Source organism: Paroedura picta, chromosome 16 (genome assembly GCF_049243985.1).
Source record: "Paroedura picta isolate Pp20150507F chromosome 16, Ppicta_v3.0, whole genome shotgun sequence".
In the NCBI taxonomy this organism is placed as follows: Eukaryota; Metazoa; Chordata; class Lepidosauria; order Squamata; family Gekkonidae; genus Paroedura; species Paroedura picta.
This window is the reverse complement of record NC_135384.1, coordinates 8,904,406-8,927,564: the sequence shown is the minus strand read 5'-3', so window position 1 is coordinate 8,927,564 and position 23,159 is coordinate 8,904,406. Positions and strand designations below refer to the sequence as shown.

At 54.2% G+C, this 23,159-nt stretch overlaps 2 protein-coding genes across 5 annotated transcripts; one reads left to right on the top strand and one right to left on the bottom strand.

Annotated features, from left to right (window-relative positions):
• Positions 1 to 2,307: 2,307 nt before the first annotated feature.
• On the bottom strand, positions 2,308 to 14,920 carry TBC1D17 (TBC1 domain family member 17). 2 transcript variants are annotated; one of them, XM_077314293.1, is made up of 17 exons: positions 14,788 to 14,920; positions 14,126 to 14,224; positions 13,609 to 13,683; positions 13,282 to 13,393; positions 12,753 to 12,969; positions 12,110 to 12,221; positions 10,805 to 10,969; positions 9,712 to 9,843; positions 8,482 to 8,585; positions 8,275 to 8,369; positions 7,104 to 7,220; positions 5,987 to 6,087; positions 5,437 to 5,536; positions 4,877 to 4,974; positions 4,639 to 4,755; positions 3,811 to 3,897; positions 2,308 to 2,586 (listed from the first exon to the last, which is right to left on the bottom strand). In XM_077314293.1, the coding sequence occupies exons 1-17, from the start codon at positions 14,806 to 14,808 to the stop codon at positions 2,374 to 2,376; spliced, it is 1,965 nt and encodes a 654-aa protein (XP_077170408.1). In that variant the 5' UTR covers positions 14,809 to 14,920; the 3' UTR covers positions 2,308 to 2,373. The 2 variants fall into 2 exon arrangements, with proteins under 2 accessions (XP_077170408.1, XP_077170409.1); XM_077314294.1 differs by having other exon boundaries at positions 9,712 to 9,840.
• Positions 14,921 to 15,874: 954 nt separating this feature from the next.
• Positions 15,875 to 22,957, top strand: AKT1S1 (AKT1 substrate 1). 3 transcript variants are annotated; one of them, XM_077314381.1, is made up of 5 exons: positions 15,875 to 16,013; positions 16,616 to 17,082; positions 19,324 to 19,401; positions 21,453 to 21,601; positions 21,952 to 22,957. In XM_077314381.1, exons 2-5 carry the CDS (start codon positions 16,617 to 16,619, stop codon positions 22,093 to 22,095), a joined length of 837 nt encoding a protein of 278 aa, XP_077170496.1. In that variant the 5' UTR covers positions 15,875 to 16,013; position 16,616; the 3' UTR covers positions 22,096 to 22,957. The 3 variants fall into 3 exon arrangements, with proteins under 3 accessions (XP_077170496.1, XP_077170497.1, XP_077170495.1); XM_077314382.1 differs by having other exon boundaries at positions 15,915 to 16,063; XM_077314380.1 differs by lacking the exon at positions 15,875 to 16,013 and adding an exon at positions 16,253 to 16,362.
• Positions 22,958 to 23,159: the final 202 nt, after the last annotated feature.

Genomic DNA, 23,159 nt, shown 5'->3' with positions numbered 1-23,159 from the left:
AGAATCGCCAGCCAGCCAGCCCGCCCCTCCCTCCCTCCTCCTCCTCCTCCTCCTCCTCCTCTCCCTGCATTGCTGTCCTGCAGCACGGGTGGGGAGGGGGAGAGGAGCACACTGCTGTAGCCACTGCAGTGGTCGCCGGGGCTCTGCTGCAGAGACTGCAAAAGGTGAAGGCTGATGCTGGATCGACTTCATGCGCAGGAAGATGGCTTTGGGCTTGCACGGCAGGGATGCGCCTTCCCGCCTGAGATGCGGGCCCAGGAAAAGCTGGCTTCCCCTCGGAAAGAGTGTTTGAACACCCACCCCCTGGGCCAGGCTGGTCCGTGGAAGGGTTGCCACCTGCTCGTCCGTGCCGCGGCTAGTCCGGAGGGGAAACAGGCCGTTTCGGAGACACAATCTTGGCTCCAGGTCCGGCCCCCTCCCCCAGCGCCTTGTTTCGGGAGGCTGCAGGGCTGCTAGGTCCATGCGTCAGTGGCCCCCGCCTGCTGCAAAGCTGAGCCAAAAGGTCGCAAGTCCCTATGCAGCCAGTTTTGTCCTGTCTTTTCAGAGGACCTGCTGTGGAGGGGGGCATTGAGAGGAGGGCCTGCCTCGCGCCACAGCACAGTCTGGGCCTCTGTGGGTCTGACGCACAGCCCCACACCCCCACTTCAGACCGCCTCCAGGTTTTGTAACCCGCTTTTTCACCTGAAGGAGTCTCAAAGCGGCTTAATATCGCCTTCCCTTTCCTCTCCCCACAGCAGACACCCTGAGACAGGGGTAGTCAAACTGCGGCCCTCCAGATGTCCGTGGACTACAATTCCCATGAGCCCCTGCCAGCATTCGCTGGCAGGGGCTCATGGGAATTGTAGTCCACGGACATCTGGAGGGCTGTAGTTTGACTACCCCTGCCCTGGGACATAGGTGAGGCTGAGAGAGCTCTAAGAGAACCAGGACCAGCCCAAGGTCACGCAGCAGGCCTCATGGGTCTGAAAGCGGCTCACAATCAACCTTCCCTTCCTCTCCTCCCAACGAGCCACCTGCGAGGTAGGTGGGGCTGAAAGAGCCCCGATATTACGGCTCTGTGAAAGCAGCACAATCAGGACTGTAACTAGCCCAAGGTCACCCAGCTGGTTGGACGTGGATGAGCGGGGAACCGAACTTGCCTCGCCCTCTCAACCCCCACACCACGCTGGCACCAAGGGCATTTGTAAGGCACACTTAAAACCGTCACAGCTGCCAGTCTGGTTGTTACGAGGACTGGGCAGATGGCGTGGGGGAGTCCTAGGATATGACCAGTTCCTTAGCGCAAACCCGCGGATCTCACTGGCTCACGCCGCACCCCCTCGCCAACCAATAGCCCCTCCCGCCACACACAACACCCCCTCTCCCCAAAACACACAAGCCAAACGAAATGACACCACGGTTTTAATGCACGGTTACAAAGGAAACAAAGAAACCGAGGTGAGGGCTGAGACCAGAGCAAAGTGGGACGCCAGGAGCGCACGGGCAGGCACAAGGGGTCGCCCCGCAAGTCAGTTCGAAGCCGCTGCCTAAGAGGGGCCAGGCGCCTTCCGGGCAGAGCAAGCAATCCGACAGCGACACCAGCAGTAACCAGGAATGCTGGCTTTTCACCTCCAGGGCTGAGATCCTCAGGGGGGGGGGACACCTCCCACCTTTCCCTTTCCCTCGGCACCTCTTCTGTTGCTCTGAACTACCAGAGGCCGCTCCCCTTTCCCCTCAAAGGTGGGGGTTTCCTAACTTGGGCGGGCAGCTGCAGGAAAGTTTCATTAGCCATGTGAGGAGGTGTGAGAAACACCCCAAAAAGACACACAGAGAGAGGCGCTGCCGTCAGACTGCTGCTCAACCGGCCAATGTGGAAGAACGCGGAGAGAAAGGCAGGCCAGGAACGTCACCAGAGAGAGGGCGGAGATGTGACCATGTGCGGAAATGAAGCCCAGCCCTCTGCCCCAGAGGATTTAGGAGCGAAGGGAAGCCGCTGAGAGGATCTGGGCTAGGCTGCCGGAGAAAAGCGACAGCAATAGCTCCTTCCCCTCTCCCAGGGAGAGAACACCCCACCAACCCTCTGGGACAGCCAGCTTCGGCCCCTGTGCATCATGGGAAAGGCACATCACGTGCTCCGAGCCCTGGCCTCTTTGAGATCCACTCCCCCCCCCCCTTTCTCGAGGAGGCCCGGAGGACGCAGCTGCCTCCGTGGCCCGGAGTACCTTCGGACAGCGGGCATTCCTAGAGCCAAGGGGAGAACCTCATGCCCAAAATACCCCCTCTCCCCCTTCCCTTGACCTTGAACTTAGCCCTCCCCCCCCACCCCCCCGTTCTGGTTAAAGTGCCTTGTGTTAAGGAAGATGGCGGCGGTGGAGACGACGGGACTTTCTGCTTTCAAGGAGAGAGCGACTGAGAGGTGGTCCCCTCCTCCGGGGGCAGGATTTCGATGCTGCTGTCGGGCAGGCTGGGGGAAACGCTGTCGGTCAGCTCCATCTCCTGGGCCTGGCTGGGGGACAGGGGCTGCGGGGAGCTGGCCGTGTCCGTGCTGGGGGACGGGGATTTGCCTTCAGAGAGGCCCAGCAGCTCCTGGACGTTGCGGGGGAGGTCCTGGTAGGGGAGGGGGAGAGGAGACAGAAAAGAGGAGGGGGTGAAAGCTGAGCCCCGGAAGCCTTCAGCCGCGTCCCCCCCCCCAATGTCATCCATACTTCACACCCCTGCAATTCCTTGGAGGTCTCCCCCCAAATCCTTGCCAGGGCCGCCCCTGCTTAGCTTCCAAGACCTGAGGGTTTTGGCCTCAGGTCTTGGAAGCTAAGGACGCAACAGGGGAAAGCGAGGGCTTCGTGCAGGCAGCAGACGGGGACCGTCTACAGGCCCGGGCTCAGGGGGCTGCTCTGCAGCACACGACTCGGCAACAGTGTAAACGGTTCGGCTAAACAGACTGCTGATCTGGTTTTACCAGGCCGTGCCTGTGTTGTAGGCCAGGGGTGGCCGAACCGTGGCTCTCCAGAGGTCCGCGGAGTACAATTCCTATGAGCCCCTGCCATGCCGGCAGGGGCTCATGGGAATTGTAGTCCGCGGACCTCTGGAGAGCCACGGTTCGGCCAACCCGGTTCTAGACCTTTTAAGGCATTCAGGCATCAGCGGAGTGTAACGAACTAAGAACCGGGAGCCCCAGGTTCGAATCCTCGCTGCACCCAGAATGTTTGCCGGCTGACCTTGGCCCCGTCCCGCCCTCCCAGCCCCACGTACCCCACCAGGTTGTCAGAGGACCTTTCTCCCCGGAAAACCCCCTAACCTTCTTTGGTCTTCACTCGGGAGAAAGGGGGAGGGAAGGAAGCAAAAAACACATCACTGGACCCATTTCTCCCTCTACACAGGGCATCTTGCAGCCGCCGAGACAGAGAGCAGGGGAAAGGCAAGGTCACCTTCGGTCACATTTCGCCCCATCAGGGTCTTTGAGAAAGGGAGCGGCTCGGATTCTCTCATCCCAATGGAAAAAGGACCTTCCGGAGACGGATCCGCTTACGGATCGCTTTCCCAGCAGTGGTCAAGAGAGGAGACAGAGGGGCGCTGGCTGGCCCGGCCCGCTCAGCTTCCGCAAACGCTGAGGCTCCATTGGTTCCCCGGAGGACGGACTGGGGCCCGGTTTGCCTGCAGAGGCGCTCGGGTGCAGCTCGTCTCCTCCGCTCGAAGGGCTTGGCCAACAGATGTCAGGAGAGACCTTTCCCTGCCCGAGACCTTTGAGGCCCTCTGCTGGCTGGAGAAGTCCAGTCCGAGCAGAGCAGGCCCACCCGGCCAACCAGAAATAAGGCGACTTCAGAGATTCCCTACCGGAGTCGCCGCCAGCTGCCTGTAGATGGCCTCGGCCCGGCACAAAATGTCTTCCACGCTCATCTTCATCGTGAGCTCGTTGATGTGCTGCGAAGAGGCGGAACAGGCTCAGAAGGGAAGACGCTCCACGGAGTGCTTGACTGATAAGACAGGCAAGACTAATGGACTTTCTAATGAACTCCACCCAGGCACAGGGCACCTGGGGACGGGACAGGGCTCAGTGGCAGAGCAGCTGCTTGGCATCCCTGGGTTCAAACTCCAGCATCACCACTTAAAGGGACCAGATAAGATGTGATTGGAAAGAGCTGTTGCTGATCTGAGCTGAGAGTGCTGAAGCTGGCTGTTGTGTGTGGCCATGGTCTGGTAGTTTTAGTGCCTGATGTTTTGCCAATAGCCACAGCTGGCATCTTTAGAGGTAGGACACAGCAAGACTGAGGAGTGTGTGAACAGTTACTGGGCATTTCTTTTACTTCTCAGTATGTGTGTGAAATGTAATGTATCACATTCCTTTCTTATCTTGGCATCTCCCAGGGTGAAATTAGGAAACACTTTTGCTGTATCTGGGTAGAGTTCATTAGCAAGTCTATTTGGGAGCTGTTTTCCTATGTCTGGGTGGAGTTCATTAGAAAGTCCACTAATCTTGCCTGTCTTATCCGTCGAACAGTAATTGATAGACAATTGGTCTAACGCCATAGAAGGAGGACATTGTTTCCTGCAACTGACCCATACCAGCTGCTTCCCCTGGAACTCAGCAAACAATAAAAAAGGGATGGAGGCATCTAAGTTCCTGGACCAGGCGGCCTGATGCAGCCGAGGGTCTGCTCTCACCTTGAGGATCTCATTGAAGCCAAAGCCGGAGTTCATGAGCGCCTGTCTCTCCGCATCCAGAATCCCACAAGCCACCAGAAGGTGGAAGTTGGGGCAAGGCAAGCCTGTCCACAGCGCCTGAAGGAGAAGAGAACACTGATACCATTTGGGCGGCGGAAGGCAAAGAGAGGAGAGTGAGCCAAGATGACAGGCTGTGCCTGGGTTAGCGGGAGGGACTCCATTTTGGCCCCTGCCTCACCTCCCACAGCTGCAGAATCTCGGAGAAGGCGAATTCTCTCTTGAACCAGATGAGGACCCACCGGAAGCAGAAGCACAAAGTGCCTGACTCCTTGGAGTCTGGAGGGAAGCAAGGACAGGAGTCAGGGGTTGGTAAGGGGTGTCCATTCCCCAGCTGGGCCCTTCTTAAGATTATAAAACAGGCATCCCCAAACTCCCAGAACTAAAGGGGCTGAAGGGAAATGAAAGCCAGGAGAAGAGACCCAAGAGAGCTGAGGATTCAAAAGGTGTCTAAGTTCTTGGGGAAAGAGCTCCTAAAATACATCTGAATAGAAGATCTCTGGTCTTTGCCACTTTCCTTTTTTGCTGTCATGTCACAGTGAACTTAATGGGGTTTTCAAGGCAGGAGATCCTCATAAGCAGCTTACCTGCCTCTGTGGAGTAACCCTGGTTGCCCATCCAAATACTAACCAGGGCTGACCCTGCTTAGCTAGGCTGGCCCATCCTGATCAGGGCCTCCTCTGAGCAGGTGACACAGAATGGGGGAACGCTCCACTTTTTGGCCACCCGACCGTGACCTACCGAGGAAGTCACAGAGTGGCGGATCGAGCACCCGGAGCAGGAGGGTGAGCTGAGCCAGCTGGCGCTTCATGGACTCCTGGCTCTCCTCAAAGTTGCGGTGCTGCAGAGGGAGAAGCCGGAGGGAACCTGCTAAAGGGGAGGAGTCTTGGGTGCAGGCCCTGCCCACTTCTTGTTCTCAGCCCTGGCCCCAGCCAGGTGGAATAGGCTCCCAAGAGAGATCAGGACCCTGCAGGGCCTAAATCAATTCTCCAGGGTCTGCAAGATGGGGCCGTTCCGCCAGGCTTATGGCCGAGGCCCAAAATAACACCCATCAATAAAAGCCAGCCTTACTGCTGGGTGCCCGGATTGGCCTGTATTCCAGGGCCGGACAGGCCCGGACAGTCTCCACCCTGGAGGCTGTTCCCTTTTTATTATAAAGGCTCAAACGGTTACAGCTTCCTTACAAGCATGCCTCCCCAGAAGCAAGGCATACATCTCCTGCAGGCTTCCGCTTGCCACTCGTAGCTCTATGGGAGGGGGGGGGGCGATGTCCATGGTTGTCCCAACTCACCACTAACTCCATGAACCCGCAGAAGCACCAGAAGGCGTCCACTTCATTTTGGGTGATGTAAAGGATCGGGGAGAGGAGGTCGCTCATGCCTTGAACGTAACCTAGGCAAGGCAGAGCACGCACGTGAGACAGTAAAATACATGTACATAAAAGGACAACCGGAAACAGGGCAGGGAAGGAGGGACTGACTCAGGAAAAGCTCTGCTCAGAAGGGGGGATTAAAGGGAAGATTGGTTGCCAACTAACCACGGAAGGCAGAAGCCCCCAAAGCGTGGTCAGGTCAGTTCACAAAAGGGTGGGTATGGAGATCCCAAGCCATCTAGGGCTTCCAAGGTCTGCAACGTCTCCTTGAATCATGGGGCGAAGCAAGGCCTTCCCTCAAGCAAAGGGAAACAGGTTGCGGGCAATCCCGGCCCTGGATTTCCAGGGTGAAAGAAACAGGCTCAGGAGAGGAGTGGAGAATACGGGTGAAGGAAAGCCCCTTCTTTTGCAGCTGGAGATGTTTGGGAGGGCCACACAGTGCCCTCTGCTGGCAGGGACCTGTCATACCCAGGCAGGTCTTTCTCCAGGTTTCCATGCGAGGCCACAAAGGTAGAGAAGAAATTTTGCTGATGTAATCAAGCAGCTTCTACTTTCATGCAAACAAAACGTGTGGTCGTCTAGGGCATGAATCCTCCTTAAGCCTTCGTTCCTCGCCATTTCTAGCGGATACAGTTTGCACTAAAGCAGAAGCGGTTTGATTGCATTAGTAACATTTCTTATTTCCATTTTCTGCCTCGCACGGACTCACCTTTTTCGTTTTAACGAACCTACCGTGTGGCCACGTTTTGGTTACTTCTCCATGTTTCAGCGTGTCCTTACATGCCCCTCTCCCGCTCCAGTCACCGCTAACACAGGAGGATGCTGGAAACTGGGAGAGCGTCTCAACCTGTTCAAACCGTCCTGTGGAACTTGGGGCCATCAATTCAAAGGCTGCATTTCTCCTCCGCCCCTCAACGAGCCACAACTGTTCCCCGGGACCCTTAGGGTGTCCTGTTATGCCAAACTGCCCGAGGAGCCCTGAAAGTCTGGCCTGGTCCTGCCTCTCCCCCGCCCCAGGAGCCAACGAGATCCTCACCAAGGTCAAAGTTGTACATGCAATAGGTCATCAGGACGTCGTTCAGCAGCACGAGGCCCGGATTCTCACTGCCTTCGTAGAACTTGTTGTTCCGATCCGTGCGACTCACGTCCCTTTCTGCACAAAGAGAGGCAGGCTCACATACGTGATGCCAGATTATCCGTGTTGGCGAAGGCAAGAGTAGAAGGATCTCCCCACAAACGTGACGTGGCCGAGATGCAGTGCCGTTCACAGCAAAGTCATGCATACTGGGGCTTGGAGTGGTTGGTTTTTTTAAGAAACCCCCTGAAAATACACCCACATTGAGTCACATTTGGCCCTTATCAAGAAGGAAAGAGGATGTCAGGCTCGTGCTAAGCCACTGGATGGAAAACATCCTTTTGGCAAGGAGGGGAAAATAAGGGGAAATTCCAGGACAGGGGTTATTAGCCCAGGGGCTGAAAGGAAGTCGGCCACTTCCGTATCAATCTCTGCTCTGGCCCCGTCTGGAGAACTCTATGCCAATCTGTTTGCTGCTCTCCAAAAGGCATGCATGCGCCCCACTGATGTGCACCCAGCAGCAGAAATTGGGGCACCCGAGGCATTGACAGGCAGCAGATTCAGGTCAAGTAAACAAACCCACTCAGGTCAAATGAACAAACACACTCCCAGCCCCATTAAAATGTCTTATAAGAGATTTAGGGATCTGTGGCTGTTAGCAATAGGATCTCCGTGTTCAGAAAGCATTTCTGAATATTGGGAGCTGGTAGAGGGTGGGGGTGAGAGAAACAGTGAGGAAAGTCTGCTATTTTGTGCTGGGCTTCCCAAGAAAGGACGCAGGCCCTTTGGGTCTACCCCAGCAGGGCGAGAGTTTTGTCCAAACTAAGTCTATGATCCCGGGATGGTTTTACAATTACCAGGCATCTGGCTCTGTGCGACCAAGCCTCTGTGGCACGGGTAGCAAACCTGTGGTGCTCCAGATGTCCATGGACTACAATTCCCATGAGCCCCTGCCAGCGTTTGCATGGGAATTGTAGCCAATGATCATCTCTGGAGGACCACAGGTTGACTGCCCCTGCTCTGGGGGACCAAAAGCAAGCCAACCCGAAAAAGACAAAGAAATGCATTCCGGGACAAGGAGGGGAATATTGCCCTCGACTAATCAGGCACGGGAGGTGGAGCTCCCACTGACCAATCAGGCTGCGGTAGCCACGCAGCAGGGAGTTCCGTCGTTCCTGCTCCTCGCTGACCGACTTCCACTGCAGCTTCATGCGGAAATACTCGTCCCTGATGAAAAACAGGAGTGGGAGCGAGAGTCAGAAGGCTCGCGCCCTGAATCTGGACCGTGCCCTCCTGAATCCCCGCCCCAAGGCCTCCCTAAACTCCGCCCCGGCCTTACGTTTTCCGCCTCACTTGTGCTTTGTTCTCCTCGGCGCTGTTCTCCCAGGCGTAGCAGCCCAGCAAGTACTTCCAAGCCTCCTTTCGCAGAGGCATGCTGAGGCCCTGGGAGGGGACAGCCAAGAAGAGAGCGGCCCGGTTAAGTTGCTGAGCATCCAGCAGGAGAAAACCCGAGCGCAAAGGCAATCGACAAAAATTGCAATCATCCAATCAACAGCGATTCTTTGCCAGGCCTGTCGGAACGATCTCCGGATGCTTCCATCGCTCTCAAAAAATTTTTCCTCGGTGGCAGAGACTCAACGAAGCACAAGGAAGGGGACAAAATTGACAGGGGTCAGAAGGATGGGGACAAAATTGAGAGGGGTCAGAGGAGAGCGACGAGAGTGATCCTGGGCCTGGGGACCAAGCCCTGTGAGGAAAGGCTGAGGGACTTGGGAAGGTTCAGGCTGGAGAAGAGGAGGCTGAGAAGGGACAAGATGGCTCCCTTTAATTATATGAAAGGTTGTCACTCGGAGGAGGGCAGGGAAAGGTTCCTGTTGGCAGTAATAGTTTTGAACTGTGTGGAGAACAATATCGGCTAATTATCAGGGGGGAAATTCTTCACAGCCAGGGCAGCTCAGTAGTGGAATGGGCTGGCCAAGGATGGGGTGAGTCTTCAAGCAGCAGCTGGACAGATCCTTAGCATGGATGCTTTGGGCTGATCCTGCACTGAGCAGGGGGTTTGGACTAGATGGCCTGTCTGGCCCCTTCCCACTCTATGATTCTATAACCATTCATGATTTTGTTGGAGACATTCCCACAAGAATAATATCGTTTATGATGAACTGTTCCCTTGGGGGACCAGGTTTTCACGGCTAGAACCAACCTTCCATAAAACTTAACAGAAGATTGTTTTGGTTGGACCAGGCTGGGAAAGAATCATTGTTCATTTGGTTACTGTAATTTATGCCGACTGCCTTGGCGCTCTGCCTTTTTTCTGTAGGAGGCTCTGGACGGGGCAGAAAGACAGGCCAGGAAAAAAAAAACCACAGGTGGGAATGTTTGGATGTCTGTTACAGAACAGGCACCACACCCTACCCTGGCATTGCATTCTGGGGGCCAGGAAGGGAAAGGAAGCACTCCGGGCTTCACCGACAGCCAGCCACGTGCCCTTTTTCTTCTCCACCTGCTGTTTTCGGGCCTACAATGGGTGTCTCTCCCTCCCACTTCCCCCAAGGCCGGTCAAGCTCACCCCGGCAAAGATCCTTCTGCGCAACCCGCTGGGATCCACCACACGCCCATCAGGATCCAGGTGCTGCTCCCACTCCTGCTCCGTGACCGGGGTCTCCCGCTGGACAGAGGGCCGCTCCGCCAGCCGTGCCTGCTGTCGGTAGAAAACAGGAAAAGCGCTAGGGAAGGAGGAAAGCTCCACGGGAGTCTCGTGGCACCGGAAAGACGAACAGCATCTTATTCAGTGTCCGTGGACCAGGGTCCACTTCTTCAGATGCGGCGAGAGAACCTGCACTTTCCTATCATTCGCCTGCTCGGAGGAGGGCAACCAGGTTAGCCTGTCCGTAGCAGTAAATAATCGCAAGAGCCCAAGAGCACCTAAAATTCTAAGGAAATTTGCAGCAGGGGAGGGGCTTCTCTGTGTCACTGCTCGCTTCTTCAGCGACTCAAGGGAAGTCCTGACCTGCCACAAATTTTGTTAGTTTTTAAGGTGCTCCTGGAGACTTGGCTTTTTTCTGTTTGATTGTTGCATCATTCTTTTGCAAGAGTCCTGGTTATTTTTAGCACGGTTGCCCCCTCTGGAATCGCTGCTTGTTCAGGACAGAAGGGTGTCTGTGTACGGGAGTAGGAGACGCACCCCATTGTACTTCTGGGCACTGCTTACACTACGCTGGTCTGACAGAGCAATTCTAGATTGCAGGGGGGTGGGCTAAGTACACAGAAGGTTAGTTCTTATATGCTGCTTTTCTCTCCCTGAAGGAGTCTCAAAGCAGCTTACAATTGCCTTCCCTTTTCTCTCCCCACAACAGACACCCTGTGAGGTGGGTGAGGCTGAGAGAGCCCTGATATCACTGCTCGGTCAGAACAGCCCTATCAGGGCTGTGACTAGGCCAAGGTCACCCAGCTGGCTGCATGTGGGGGAGTGCGGAATCAAACCTGACTCACTAGATTAGAAGCCACCTCTTTTAACCACCGCACCACACTGGGTCTCCTGGAGGCCCCCGCTGCCCACTCCTGTCCCTCCTCCCTCCCCACCCACCTGCCTGGGCACCCTTCCCCTGCCACCGCTCTGCTTTAGCCCCCTGCCCAGTGCAGCCCTTGGTTCTGACACTCACACAGGTGATCAACTCGAAGCCCGTCTCGTCCTCGACGTTGCCGGCACCAGGGTCGCCATGGGCATGCTGGGGGGTCCCGTCCTCATGGTGCAGAGCCCCGCGGAAGAAATTGGTGACTTTGGAGAAGCCCCCAAAGGTGGCGGCGTAAGGATCCTGCAAAAATCGCTGTGGGAGGAGGAAGATGGAATCAAATGGAGTCCAGGCCGGTTGGGGGCTTCGCTCTTCCTTGGATGAGTATAGCAGGCTTGGATTGGGGACAGTATCTAAAACTCCTCTGCCAGACAAGCCAGAAATACCTCCCTCGATATACACTGGAGCCCTAACTTTATGGTTTGCTCTGCATTTGCTACCAACCCCTCTCTAATCCACCCCCTCCCAAAGTCCAGGTTCCTCTGATCTAGACACTGGCAGCCAATTTCAGCCACCTGGTTTACAGTTTCTGCTCTTCCTGTCAATCATTGCCTTCCCATCCCATTGGGCCAGCTGGGGTTAGGGCAAGCTTTCTCAACCAGGGTTTCATGAAACCCCGGGGCTTCTTGGCGGTCCTGGAAGGGTTTCCCGAGTGGGTGGGAGTTAATTCATTTTTATATATTTTTTTAATTGGTTAAACCAGGGGTAGTCAAAACTGCGGCCCAGGTGTCCATGGACTACAATTCCCAGGAGCCCCTGCCAGCGAATGCTGGCAGGGGCTCCTGGGAATTGCAGTCCATGGACATCTGGAGGGCCGCAGTTTTGACTACCCCTGGGTTAAACATTTATCGAGTGATGTGACCATTGACCAAAATGGCCAACGATGGGCCTGGAGGGGGTGGGAAGGGGAAGGGGAGGGGCCTTGGGTGGGCGTGTCCACAGCTCTGCTTCCCAGCCGTATTCTCCATGGTCACACCCCTTCTGAGGTTTCTCGAAGCCTGAGGAATGCTTCAGAGATTTATCAGCGGCAAAAAAGTTGAGACTAACAGCTGGCAGACCCACATCTGGACCCGTACTGTGCTATGGAACCTTGATGACTTCAAGGTAGCTGCACGACCCTCAGACTCACCTGCCTCACGTGATTGTGATTGGGAGAACAGGGCAAGTGTTAACTGACATGGAGAGCCTTCTTGGATTTTCAAGGCAAGAGACAAGGTGGTTAGCCATGGCCTGCCTCTCTGGAGCAACCCTGGCCTTCCTCCACGGTCTCCCATCCAAAGAGTAACCAGGGCTTGACCCTGTTTAGCCTCCAGCCTATTTAGGTTGCCTCCCCCCCCCGCCGCCCATTACTGACTCACAGTCCCAAGCCACAGTCTGATTCCCCAGATCTCTCACCGAAACGAGGTTGGAAGAACTGTCATCGAAGAGCTGCAGTTCATCGAAGGAGTGGGAGAGGGCATATGAATCGTGTGTATAAACCAAATAGAGCCGGGAGTCTTTAGGGGAGCTTGGAGGAGAGAAGAGAAATACGGCGTGAGCTCCTTCTCCCCTTTTAACACAGATTCTGCACAGAAACATGGTAGCCTCCTTGCATGGACTGTGCCACTTCAGGCAGCCCAGGGGAGGGGAGAGAACATATTTTTTAATTAGTCCTCCCTATATAATAGATGCTAGCACTCCGGAGCAAAGGTATTCTTTCTGAACATCCAGTGTTTTTTAAACAGACATGGATTACAAATTTTTTTTTTATGCAATTTCTCCACCTTCAGTGACACCATTCAGGGAGGACACACAATGTGTGGTGAACAATTAGACCAACAGTTGATTCGGTTTCTTGGATCCCTTCGGGGACAGCTAGATCCTTGCTCAAGGCCTCAAAATGGACTTTTGCACATTAGCGTCATGCTATTCTGCTGAAAAGGCCATGAAGTCCCCCCCTTCCTCTTTTTTTTGCTTTGCAAATTTCTGCCAAGCAAAAACATCACCGGCACAGCCCCCCCCCCTCCCCAAATCAACACAGGCTATCAGTTCCACTCACATGGCTAGGATGACGTATTTGCAGAGCGCTTTGAGAAGGGTCTTGGTACCCCCCCGATGGAAGTGCAAGGCTTGAAAGGAGACCCCCTCTTTGGTGATGAAGATGAGGTACGACCAGCCAAGGCCTGGCTTGCTTTTACGGATGGATTTCAGCTCAGACAAATGGAGAGTGAAAGCCCACTGGGCCTGTGGAACAGGAGACTTTGTCCCAGAAGCGGCTTGGAGGGGAAGGAAAAAGCGGTGTTAGAGACAACCCTTTTCTTTCCCAGGAGGTTATCCCGCAACCCTGTTACCGGCTGTTGGACTAGATGGCCTGTATGGTCCCTTCCAACTCTATGATTCCATTCCTACGCCTGCATTCTACGCTATCAACAACCCTACAGCTCCTCCTTCACAGCCCTGAGTTTTAAAAAGCCAAGTCAAAAACTCAAGGGAGACATCCAACTTTCAGCCCTGCCAAAACAAACAGGTACAAAGTTCGCAGATCAAATTCTTGGGGGAAATTTCCCTCCTCTCCTCTTTGTCCTTACTGTTGGTTTCCTCCTGGACTCGAGACGGAGTTCCCACAGTACTGATGACAGCCCAGTCCGGCTCATAGCCCGGGTCAAAGATTTCGTCATCAGGCTGGCAGCCCACCGTGTCCTGAGAAGCAGAGAATAAGGTTAGAAGGGAGAAGGTGTTCCTTTCTTCTTCTTACCCAATGGTTTCAGTTCAACAAATAGATCACTACAGAGGTTAGCAAAATGATACCATCTTAAGAATTCCTAGTCTAAAGGCATGTACAGAGCTACTCAGTCTTTGAGATGGAACGGATTTAGACGGTCAAGGCAGATTAACAGCTGGGATAGGAACCTCACCTTCTTGGTGAACGCTATCTGAGTGGCATCTGAAGGCTCCTCTACAGGTGTCCATTGGAGAAACGTGTCCGAGCCCTGAATAAAGGTAAGCTTGTAAGTGTCCCAGAACTTCCAAAGCATCCAGAGCTGTATACACACATTGTGTTAAAACAATTCATATCAAACATAGTTGACCCACAGGACATTATACTTCTAGACACAAAGAGGAACAAAAAACTATCATCTGATAATTCTCTTTTGGAACTCCCCACCCCAAGATGGCAATTAAAATCCTCTTCAGGTCCACTCTGAGTTCTGGGCTTTCACCAGCTTTTATTTCATTTTCCCAATTAAACAATAACGCCCAAGAGCTTTCTGAAAAGTCTAAAGATGAAATACTCGGCACGCTGAGTTTCATGCTAAAAAACCAAGTGCTATAATGATACAAAACACCCACCCTCCTGGGGGTGCAACCCTCCCATATCTATACCAGCTAAAACGGCTTTGCAATCGCAGCCGGTAGCCCGCCTTCACCCACCTTTTCAATTATGCGTATAACCCCTGGGATGATCGAATCCTGATCAGGATGCCGCTTTGCGCTGGTATGTAGATAGACGCCATCCTTTTCAAACGCAACCTGGAGGGGCGGAAACAAACAAAAGGGTCAGTAACCGGGAGAGCCCTCACCCTACCCCAGATTTCCTATTTCTCCCTGACCCTGAGACATGACCTTCAAACCTAAAGTTCACCCTCAAAGGCCTTGGAAAGGACGTCATGAGATCTCTCAGCAATACAAAAACATTGGGCAATGACCAATCTATAACTGGGGCTGTAAGAATTTACAGGGGTATGTCAACTGCTGCCCTTTCTCTACCTAAATCGCCCAGGGGTGGCCAAACTGAGGCTCTCCAGAGGCTCATGGACTACAATTGCCATGAGCCCCTGCCAGCCCTGGCAGGGGCTCATGGCAATTGTAGTCCATGGGCCTCTACAGAGCCACAGTTTGGCCACCCCTGCCCTAGCACAAGTCAGATTTCCCAACAAATCCCAATAAATTCCCTCTGCATGACTCTTCCCTCCTTCTTCTTTTGCCTTTGCAAAAGAATTCTGCCCTCCCTCTTCCTTTGCCTCTGCAGCCTCTCCCGGGCGCAAATGCAAGGGCAATCAGGTGGAAGCCAAAGGGGCAAAGGCGTGCCTTACCCTGCAGGCCCCTAACTCCATCCTTCCTGACGGCCACTTCCTGCAAAACAAAACGTCACTTCCTGTCCTCCCCACGGTGCGCCCTGTTGCTCTTCCTTCTAATCAGCCGGCGGCTGTGTCGCCATCATTGTTGCTGGCACGGACAATAGCCAATCAGAACGTCGTTCTCCGCCCCCCCCCCCGCGAAGTGGGTTTTTTTTTTTCTTTTGCTACTGGAAGAGGGAAAGAATCTTCCCCCGCCATATTTAAACAGAGCAATGGTAGTCGGTGGTTTAAAAACATATACAGAGGTGGCCAAACCGTAGCTCTCCAATGGTCCATGGACTAACATTCACATGATGCAGAAAACCTTTTTTTGGCAAAAAAAAAATTACAAGTCAATCTATAATGAACTGTGACCAAACTGTGGCTCTCCAGATGTCCATGGACTACAATTCCCATGAGCCCCTGCCAGCAGGCTGCAACGCCGTGATAAACACTTCGGGTGGCTTTTGGGGTTTATGTTTGTGTTTTTTTCTTTAATGCATCCTCAATACGGTCGCAATCCCTCTCCCTGGGCACCGGTGAAGGAATACCACGCGGGTTCCTTCTCTTCAACCAGCTCCTTCGGGGCTCAGTGCTCAAAAATGCATATCTTGATCCGCGCGAGAAAACCGGGAGCGGGTTTGGACTGTTTTTTGTCCTGAGAGTTGTAAAACTGCAGCTAAATTAATCCCCGGAATGTCTCCCTTGCTTTCTATGAGCCCCTGTCCCGTTTCCCCCTCTAAGGAGAAACAAACACGGCAGAAACCAGGAAATCCGGGCACTTTCCCCGTCCGGGGTATTTAAAGAGCCCCGCCATCTTTACTGTGGGCACCCGCTCACGCTCTCACTTCCGGTCACCCTTATGCCGGGCGCCTAGAAGCGTTCCCCTTCATTTTTAAAAAGGCCGCTCTCGACTCCCTTCAACCTTCGCGAACTACGTTTCAGCGCATATGTGTCCCCCTGTTTGCCGTCTTGTTCTAGGGTCCAAGAGACCCCCCTCCGCCGCCATCTTTGTATCGGGCACCTTCCCGCCAGCCTTCCCTCCGCCATCTTTATAAAGGGCACCGCGTGGCCGGCGTCCTCATGTCTTGTGCGGGCAGCCGGAGGAGGCGGAGCTTTGGGCAGGGGGTGGAGAAGGAGGCGGAGGCGGTTGTTGTTTAGAGGTGGAGGGGGGCTTCAAGTGTCCCAGAAGGGGGTCAGAGGTGAGAGGTCGGGCTCCAAAGTGGGGACCCTGAGTGAGGGGAAGGGAAGGGTGAGTTTGGGGAAGGGGCTCCGAGGCGCTGGAAGGTGGCGGACCCCAATTCCGACCGTCCCCCTCCTCAGGGCTTGGGAGGGGGCAGCCCCCAACCCCTTCCCGGGCTTCCCCTCCCCCCTTTCCTGTTTGTTTGTCCAGCAATGGCTCCTCCCTCCTTCCCTCCCTCCCTGGGACCTTTTGTTGGCCATCCCGTGGACCCAGCAGCCCTGCTCTCCTTGGCTGCTTTTGGCTTCCCCTGGAAGGCAACCAGAGGTTCTCATGGTTTGGGAGGCAACTGCATTCTCTGCCTCTCCCAGGTTGTCCTTCCAAGGCCTCTATCTCCTGCAAGCTCCTTCTTCGCCCTCCTGAAAAGACTTTAACATGGGAGCCCATTTCTGCTGCCCTGTTCTCCTGAAGGGTGTTTCTGCTCCACAATACTCGAACCTGGTTGGGGAGGTGTCCCTGGGAGCCCTGACGGTGGGGCTTCTGCCCTCCCTGGCTGCCCCTGGAAGACGCAGGAGTCTTAGAAGCTGGCGTTCAACCCCCTTTTCTTCTTCTTCCCCCCCACAGGATGACGAGCATGGCAGATAACCACAAGGAGAGCTGGGCAGCCCTGGTCGCTGCGGCGGAGCAATACCGGCGTCAGACGGGCAACGAAGTGGTGCTGCTCACGGCCTTCAGGGCCCCTCCCCCTGCCGGCTTTGACTACGCGCAACACGGCAGCGGGGCCCTGGCGGACGCCCTGCAACGCTACCTTGAAGACATTGCAGTGGTCCATAAGACCACCGCTTATTCCTACACTGCCCGTCCTCCCGCAGCCCCTTACCTGCCCCCCAATCATGGCCCCTACTCTCGAAGCTATCCTTCCACTGGTGCCCCAGACGAGCCTGCCCCGCACCGGACGCCTACCTCGCAGGGGCCTTTGCCCCAGGCTTCTGGAGGCCAGGAGACTGAAGAGGAAGATGATGAAGGAGACAGGAACACCCTGACGGAAATGGAGCAGCCAGGTGGGAGAGACCATCCCAGCGACACCACTGGTAAGTCCGTCGGCCTTAAGGTGGCATATGCAGCTGCCGACTCTGGTCAGGATTGCCTGCTCTGACCGGCAGCAGTTTCTCAGGCTTTCAGGTGGAGGCCTTTCACATCCCCTGCTAGGAACTGAACCTGGGCCCCCTCTGCATGCTGAACAGGTTCTCTCCCACTGAGCCACGCCCCCCACTCAGAGTCTATGTGGTGTTCGTGTAGATGCGGCCCTCCAGATGCCCATGGGCTACAATGCCCATGGGAATTGTAGTCCATGGACATCTGGAGGGCTGCAGTTTGACCACCCCTGGTATAGACTGTATGTAGTGATGCCCACGGGCTTCTTCGTGAGCACCATGAAGAAGACGCTGAATTGTGTACTGTTGAAGGTGAAGAATCCCTTTGGAAACATTGAATCTGGGTTTTTTTTCTGGTTGAGGGGGAAAAAGGATTTGGGAGGAGGGGAGGGGCATGCTACAGATGCAAAAATGTATGCATGGAAATGAGGCATAGAGGGAGAACTCTTTCTCCCTCTCCCATAGTACTAGAACTTGGGTCAACGGGTGTGGTTGATGGACAGGCAAAGCAAACGACTGCTTTACTCAATGAATAGTGAAATTGGGGGATTTAGAATCATAGAATCATAGAACCATAGAGTTGGAAGGGGCCATGCAGGCCATCTAGTCCAACCCCTTGCTCTACGCAGGATCAGACCAAGTGGATGCAGCGATCACCATGAGCATAGCTAGTATGAAAAAGGGGCAAGACAGGTTCATTGAGGAGAAGTCCTCCAACTGTTGCTAGCCATGGTGAGTGGAGGGAACCTCCCTCTATGGAGGAAGCAAGTGAAATACCTACATTGAGAAGCATCAGCAAGGGAAGGCCCTGTGCCTTGTTTGCTGGCCCTCCAAGGGAACTAGTTGTCAGCTGTTTGAAACTGGATGCCGGACCAGACAGAGCATTGGTGCCTTCCTGTGTTCAGCTGTTATAGAAGTCCTGCACTTGTGAGTTCAAAACACACACCAAGAAGTAAATAAAACGCCCAGCAATTGATCACACGCAGACTGCTTTAGCACAGAAAGATTCCCATCTTGCTGTGTCCTTCCTCGGATGATACCAGCCATGGGCAAAACATCAGGGACTAAGGCTACCAGACCCCAGCCACGCCGACCAGAAAACCCACAATAACCGCTTGACTCCGGCCGCGAAAGCCTTCGACAACTCAGTGTTGGGATCACCATAAAATATCACAATATTTAAATCTAACCAGCCACTGGGTTGGATTCAGCAAGCTTTTCTGCAGCCAAAGAGGAGACCCCTTTGCCGACCCAAAAGCCTTGTGTCGGAGTTCATGGGATCTTTGCCTATAAATGCCCAGATGGAACTGGGGGCTGTACTAAAGGGGTGGGATGGAGCAAGAAAGCTGGCTAGCTCCCACCCAACACACCCTTATATGTAAAGGCAGTAATTACGTTTAGCATGTCTTAGTGTTTCCCCTATCTGAGGACTGCTTGCCCCAGCCCTGCCAATTTGACTGGTGTGGGCAAGGGTGACCAGATGAATATGTGGCAGAAGGGGGGCATCACCCAGCAGCTTTGCAGCAGCCGCTTGCTTTTGACTGCCCTGCCAGCGGTCCTCTGGCGTGCCCACATGTTTAACGAACACGATACCCCGACCGAGGCCAAAGCCGATGCTGAGGAAAGCAGAGGTATATTTAGCCGGCAGGGTCAAGGCGCCCAAGTCGATGGGCTGTCACTCCGCCAGGGAGCCGTGAGTGCCGTTCAAGTCAGCATCTCCTCTCCGCCAAGGTGGTGCTCTGAGGGCATCTGGTGTCGGTTCCCTCTTTGAAGCACCGCAGGTCCAGGCTGGGAGGCGATTGGGGAGAGAGCTGTAGGACTTCCTGTGTTCTCTGAAGGAGAAACAGAGTACCAGTCGGGCACTTATTAAAACGCATCGCCTCCTCTGACATTAGTACAGGCCTCCTTTCAGATGAACTGTTTCCACCCGGTGATGCTTAAGCTTTGAATCAAGCCCTGTGCGTTTGGCGTTGATCATTCAGCAACCTGACCCTGGTACCCAGGGGGCCAATATCAAGCCCCCTTGGAGCCATTGGAGATGGCTGTGCCTTCTCCCCTCCCCTCTAACACCCTCCCAGGTTTGCCCACTTCTGCTCTCTTGCCCCTGAATGAGGATTCTGTGCACTAACAGAGTGTGATCCTGCCCTTGTCTTTGTTGTTTTAAAATCTGACTTCCAGGCCTGTTTGTGATGGATGAGGACTCCCCGAGCCAGGAATATGAGCCCTTCTTTGACTCAGATCCAGAGAGCACCGACGGTGAGTGGGGACAGATCCAGCAGGACTCAGATCCGTGCACGCGCTGGGCTTTTCTCGGAGCAGGGGTTCCCCTATGTCAGTGGTCCCCAACCTTTTTATCACCGGGGACCACTCAACGCTTGACAATTTTACTGAGGCCCAGTGGGGGGGGGGTAGTTTACTCCTCTACTCTCAACCACTGCCCTAACGCTCTCTGATCGCTATGGTAATGTTTAAACATCCCTTCAAAATAAGATACAGACACGCCACAACAATGAACATAAGGAACATTTTATTTTCATGGAAATTTTAACTCATGACAATCACAAATCAATGGGAACCCTGAGCTTGTTTCTCTGCAACGAGATAGTCCCATCTGGGAGTGATGGGAGACAAGGACACCCGAAGTGTGTTGTAAAGGGCCGGGGGGGGGATGAAGTAAAGGGCCGGGGGGGGGGGGGAGGCGTCCTTTGCGGCCCACCTCCAATTAGTCGCCGGACCACATGTGGTCCGCAGCCCACAGGTTGGGGATCGCTACCCTATGTGACATGAGTGTTATGCAGTTTGAGAAAGCATTAGTAGAAGGGTTCAAGGAAGAAGAAGAAGAGTTGGTTTTTATACGCGGCTCTTCACTCCCCGATCGAGGCTCAAAGCGACTTTCAATCGCCTTCCCTTTCTCTCCCCTCAACAGACACCCTCTGAGGTAGGTGGCTCTGAGAGAGCTCTCCCAGGATTGCTCTGTGAGAACAGCTCTAACAGGACTGTGATTGTGGCTAAAGGAATAGAGAGGTTTGCAAGAGCCAGCGTGGTGTAGCGGTTAAGAGCGGCGGTGTCTAACCTGGCAAACTGGGGTTGATTCCCCGTTCCTCCACATGCAGCCAGCTGCGTGATCTTGGGCTTGTCACAGCCCTGATAGTACTGTTCTCACAGAGCAACCCTGTCAGAGCTCTCTCAGTCCCATCTCCTTCACAGGGTGTCTGTTGTGGGGAGAGGAAGGGAAGGCGATTGCGAGCTGCTTTGAGACTCCTTCGGGCAGAGAAAATCAGGGGATAAAAACCAACCCTTCTTCAAGTGGGGGCTACCGGAACCACATGGTGAATTCCCATTGTGGAGCTTTGAGTGCTTCTGGGCTCTGCCTTGCTTTATGAATGTCCACTTGGCTTCCATCCTCTGCCAGCCCCCCCCCCCCCCTGTAGTGGGCCAGTTCTGTTCAAAGAGGCCTTGAGTTCATTCATTCATTCATTCATTCATTCATTCATTCATTCATTCATTCATTCTATATACCACCCGTCTGTAATGCCTTGAAGTCTTGAGAGCTGCTCAGAGACTGGGGTGGGTGGCTGAGGGGAGGAGGCGGGGAGGCTAGCCTGCTGAAGCCCCGAGATCTTAGTGAAGGGGAAAGGATTTGTGTACGTGTGGGGAATTCCCAAGTCTTTCCTCCCCCTTGGCGTGCTTCCTCATTGGCCCCACATTGCTTTTATTGATCCTGAAAGAGGATGCTCTCTTGTTCTCCCCCCGCGTCTGTTTTCTTTTATCTTTCCTTGCATTGTTTTAAATTGTGTGTGTGTAAGCTGCGTTGGAGGCCCTGGGATAAGTTATCTCTTTCAAGTCAAGTAGGCTTTATTGGCGTTAGAAAAAAGAGAACAGTAACATAATATACAGTCAACCAAAGTGCTGCACAATTCAGAGATAAAAGCATATCCCTAATACTTGTCAGAGCGGAGAATTACAGCATCTTGAAGGAACTTTGCTGACGTTTCTGCCGTTTCTCGAGCTGCATTATCAAGAAGAAAAAGAGCCTTAATTGGGAAATTCTGCTAAATGTATTAAAATGGGGTTCCGACATTTAGAACGGGGCATCTGGTAAAAAGGGCACCGACGAGAAACATGAGAAACTGTTCCAATGTGATCTTCGCACAAGGGCAAAATGTTATCTCTCCTTAAGAACTGTGAAAGTGCCATGGATTTCTCTGTCATTGACCTGCTTTATGACTTCTTTTTGGCTTTGATTTCTAGTTGTTCCTCTAATCCCCCCTCCCCCCTTTTATGCCCCCTCTTCTGTCTTTCTCCAGATGGGAGTCTGAGTGAGGAGGCCCCTGGGCAAATGGCCCCTCCACCGCTCAGCCACCAATATGCCAAGTCCCTGCCTGTCTCCGTGCCAATTTGGGGGTTTAAGGAGCAACGGCAAGAGATGCGCTCCTCCGATGAGGAGAACAGCAAGGTGGGTAACGGGCAAGACTGCGGGCTTGATGGGCAGCCCCCTGGGAAGGTGGAGGTGTCTCCCAAACTCTGGACCTTCCTTTAGGTAGGCGGAATCCCAGGTCTAAACAAGTTGGTCTAAATAAGTTGATTACTATATATTATTACATATAAATATAATAAATAAATAGAGTATATTCTGCAAACTTGCTGTAGCCCTAGGATATTTTGGCAGAGGCACAGTCCTAAGCCTCCTTTGTTTTCTGACTAGCCCAACTCGCAGCCAGCAAGAGCGAGGAAGTGGGGGGGGGGAAGCGAGTAGGGTACCCCTCTGAGGGTCATCGGCTCCCTTGTTTCGCCTCCTCTCCGCAGCATTCGTCCCCGGACCTCGAGAAGATCGCCGCCAGCATGCGGGCCCTGGTGCTGCGGGTGTCGGACGGCACGGAGATGTTCGGGGACCTGCCCCGGCCGCGGCTCAACACGAGTGACTTCCAGAAGCTACAACGGAAATACTAGCGGCTCCGGCGCTCCCCTCCCTTCCCTCCAGCGCCCCCCTCACCCCCACCCCTCCATTGGTACCTTCCCCCCCCCTCCAGTCGGTGGACAGGGTCGGACGCTCCCCTTAAGCCATACAGCCCTCTTCTGAGCTCTGACAGCTTTAAAGCGAGAACTTTAATTGCACACTACAGTCGGGACGGGGGAAGGGGGGGAGCCCCTTGCCCCCTCTCTCCCTCCCCGATCCGAGCCCCTGCTCCGTGTCTCTTTCTTGGGAAGGTTCCCTTCCCGTTTGAGAGCAGGTCACACTACAGCCCTCTGACAGCGACGCCACCCGTTCTTCCCCTGCCCCATCCCCGTCCAGCCCCGGCTGCTGAAGATGTCCCTCGGCCAGACATTTCTCTCCCCTCCCCCCTTCCCCCTAAGAAGTGTCTTAAGATCCATTGCACATAAAGCTGGGTTTGTCTAGATAGGAGTTTTTAGTTTTGAGCCAGGCGTCTCTCGTTGGGGGAGAGAAGGGGGCACGGGGAGGGCTCCCTCGCCCCCCCCCCAGCTCTCGCTCCCCCCACGGTCAATCTCTCCCGGTTTCCGGAAGTGGTATTTCAGGGTCGTTTTTTTTTCTACTGGGGAGGGGCAGTGCAAATTCGGGGGATCGCCCCAGGCAGATGGGACGTAGCAGGGGCTCCCGGAGTCACGTACCACCCTCTGTCGTGTTTCTTCCTCCCCTCTCCCAGCGTACTTTTGTATCAGATTCTCGGGGGCCCGCAGAGGCTTCGGCCCTCTCTATTTTTGTCCAAAGATGAATGGTGAATTGGAAAGGGGAGGATGTCTTTGTCTCCTTCCCCATCTGCCTACCAGCCAATAAAGAAAATACTGACTTTTACCAGCCGGGCTTCCGGGATGTCTTGATTGGCAGGGAAAGAAAGCGGGATGGCATTTGAGCGGGGGACAGGGGGCCGTACAGGCCAGGACTGGGTTCAGACAACACAGTTGACGGCAGCCAATCGAACCCTTCATGATTTGTGGGAATGGAGCAGAGCGCTGGGCAGTTCTGCTAACCCGATGGAAGGAAGCACGATTTTAAA

What these genes read in the sequence shown, in the direction of transcription:
- TBC1D17 (XM_077314293.1), bottom strand. Translation starts at nt 14,808, where the DNA reads ATGGAGTTAGGGGCCTGCAGG. An exon ending in AAATACGTCATCCTAGCCAT is followed by an intron (nt 12,222 to 12,752) that starts GTGAGTGGAACT and finishes CTCTCCTCCAAG; the next exon opens with CTCCCCTAAAGACTCCCGGC. An exon ending in GTTCTTCCAACCTCGTTTCG is followed by an intron (nt 10,970 to 12,109) that starts GTGAGAGATCTG and finishes CTCCTCCCACAG; the next exon opens with CGATTTTTGCAGGATCCTTA.
- AKT1S1 (XM_077314380.1), top strand. Translation starts at nt 16,325, where the DNA reads ATGGTTTGGGAGGCAACTGCATTCTCTGCCTCTCCCAG. An exon ending in CCATCCCAGCGACACCACTG is followed by an intron (nt 17,083 to 19,323) that starts GTAAGTCCGTCG and finishes TCTGACTTCCAG; the next exon opens with GCCTGTTTGTGATGGATGAG. An exon ending in CCGATGAGGAGAACAGCAAG is followed by an intron (nt 21,602 to 21,951) that starts GTGGGTAACGGG and finishes TCCTCTCCGCAG; the next exon opens with CATTCGTCCCCGGACCTCGA.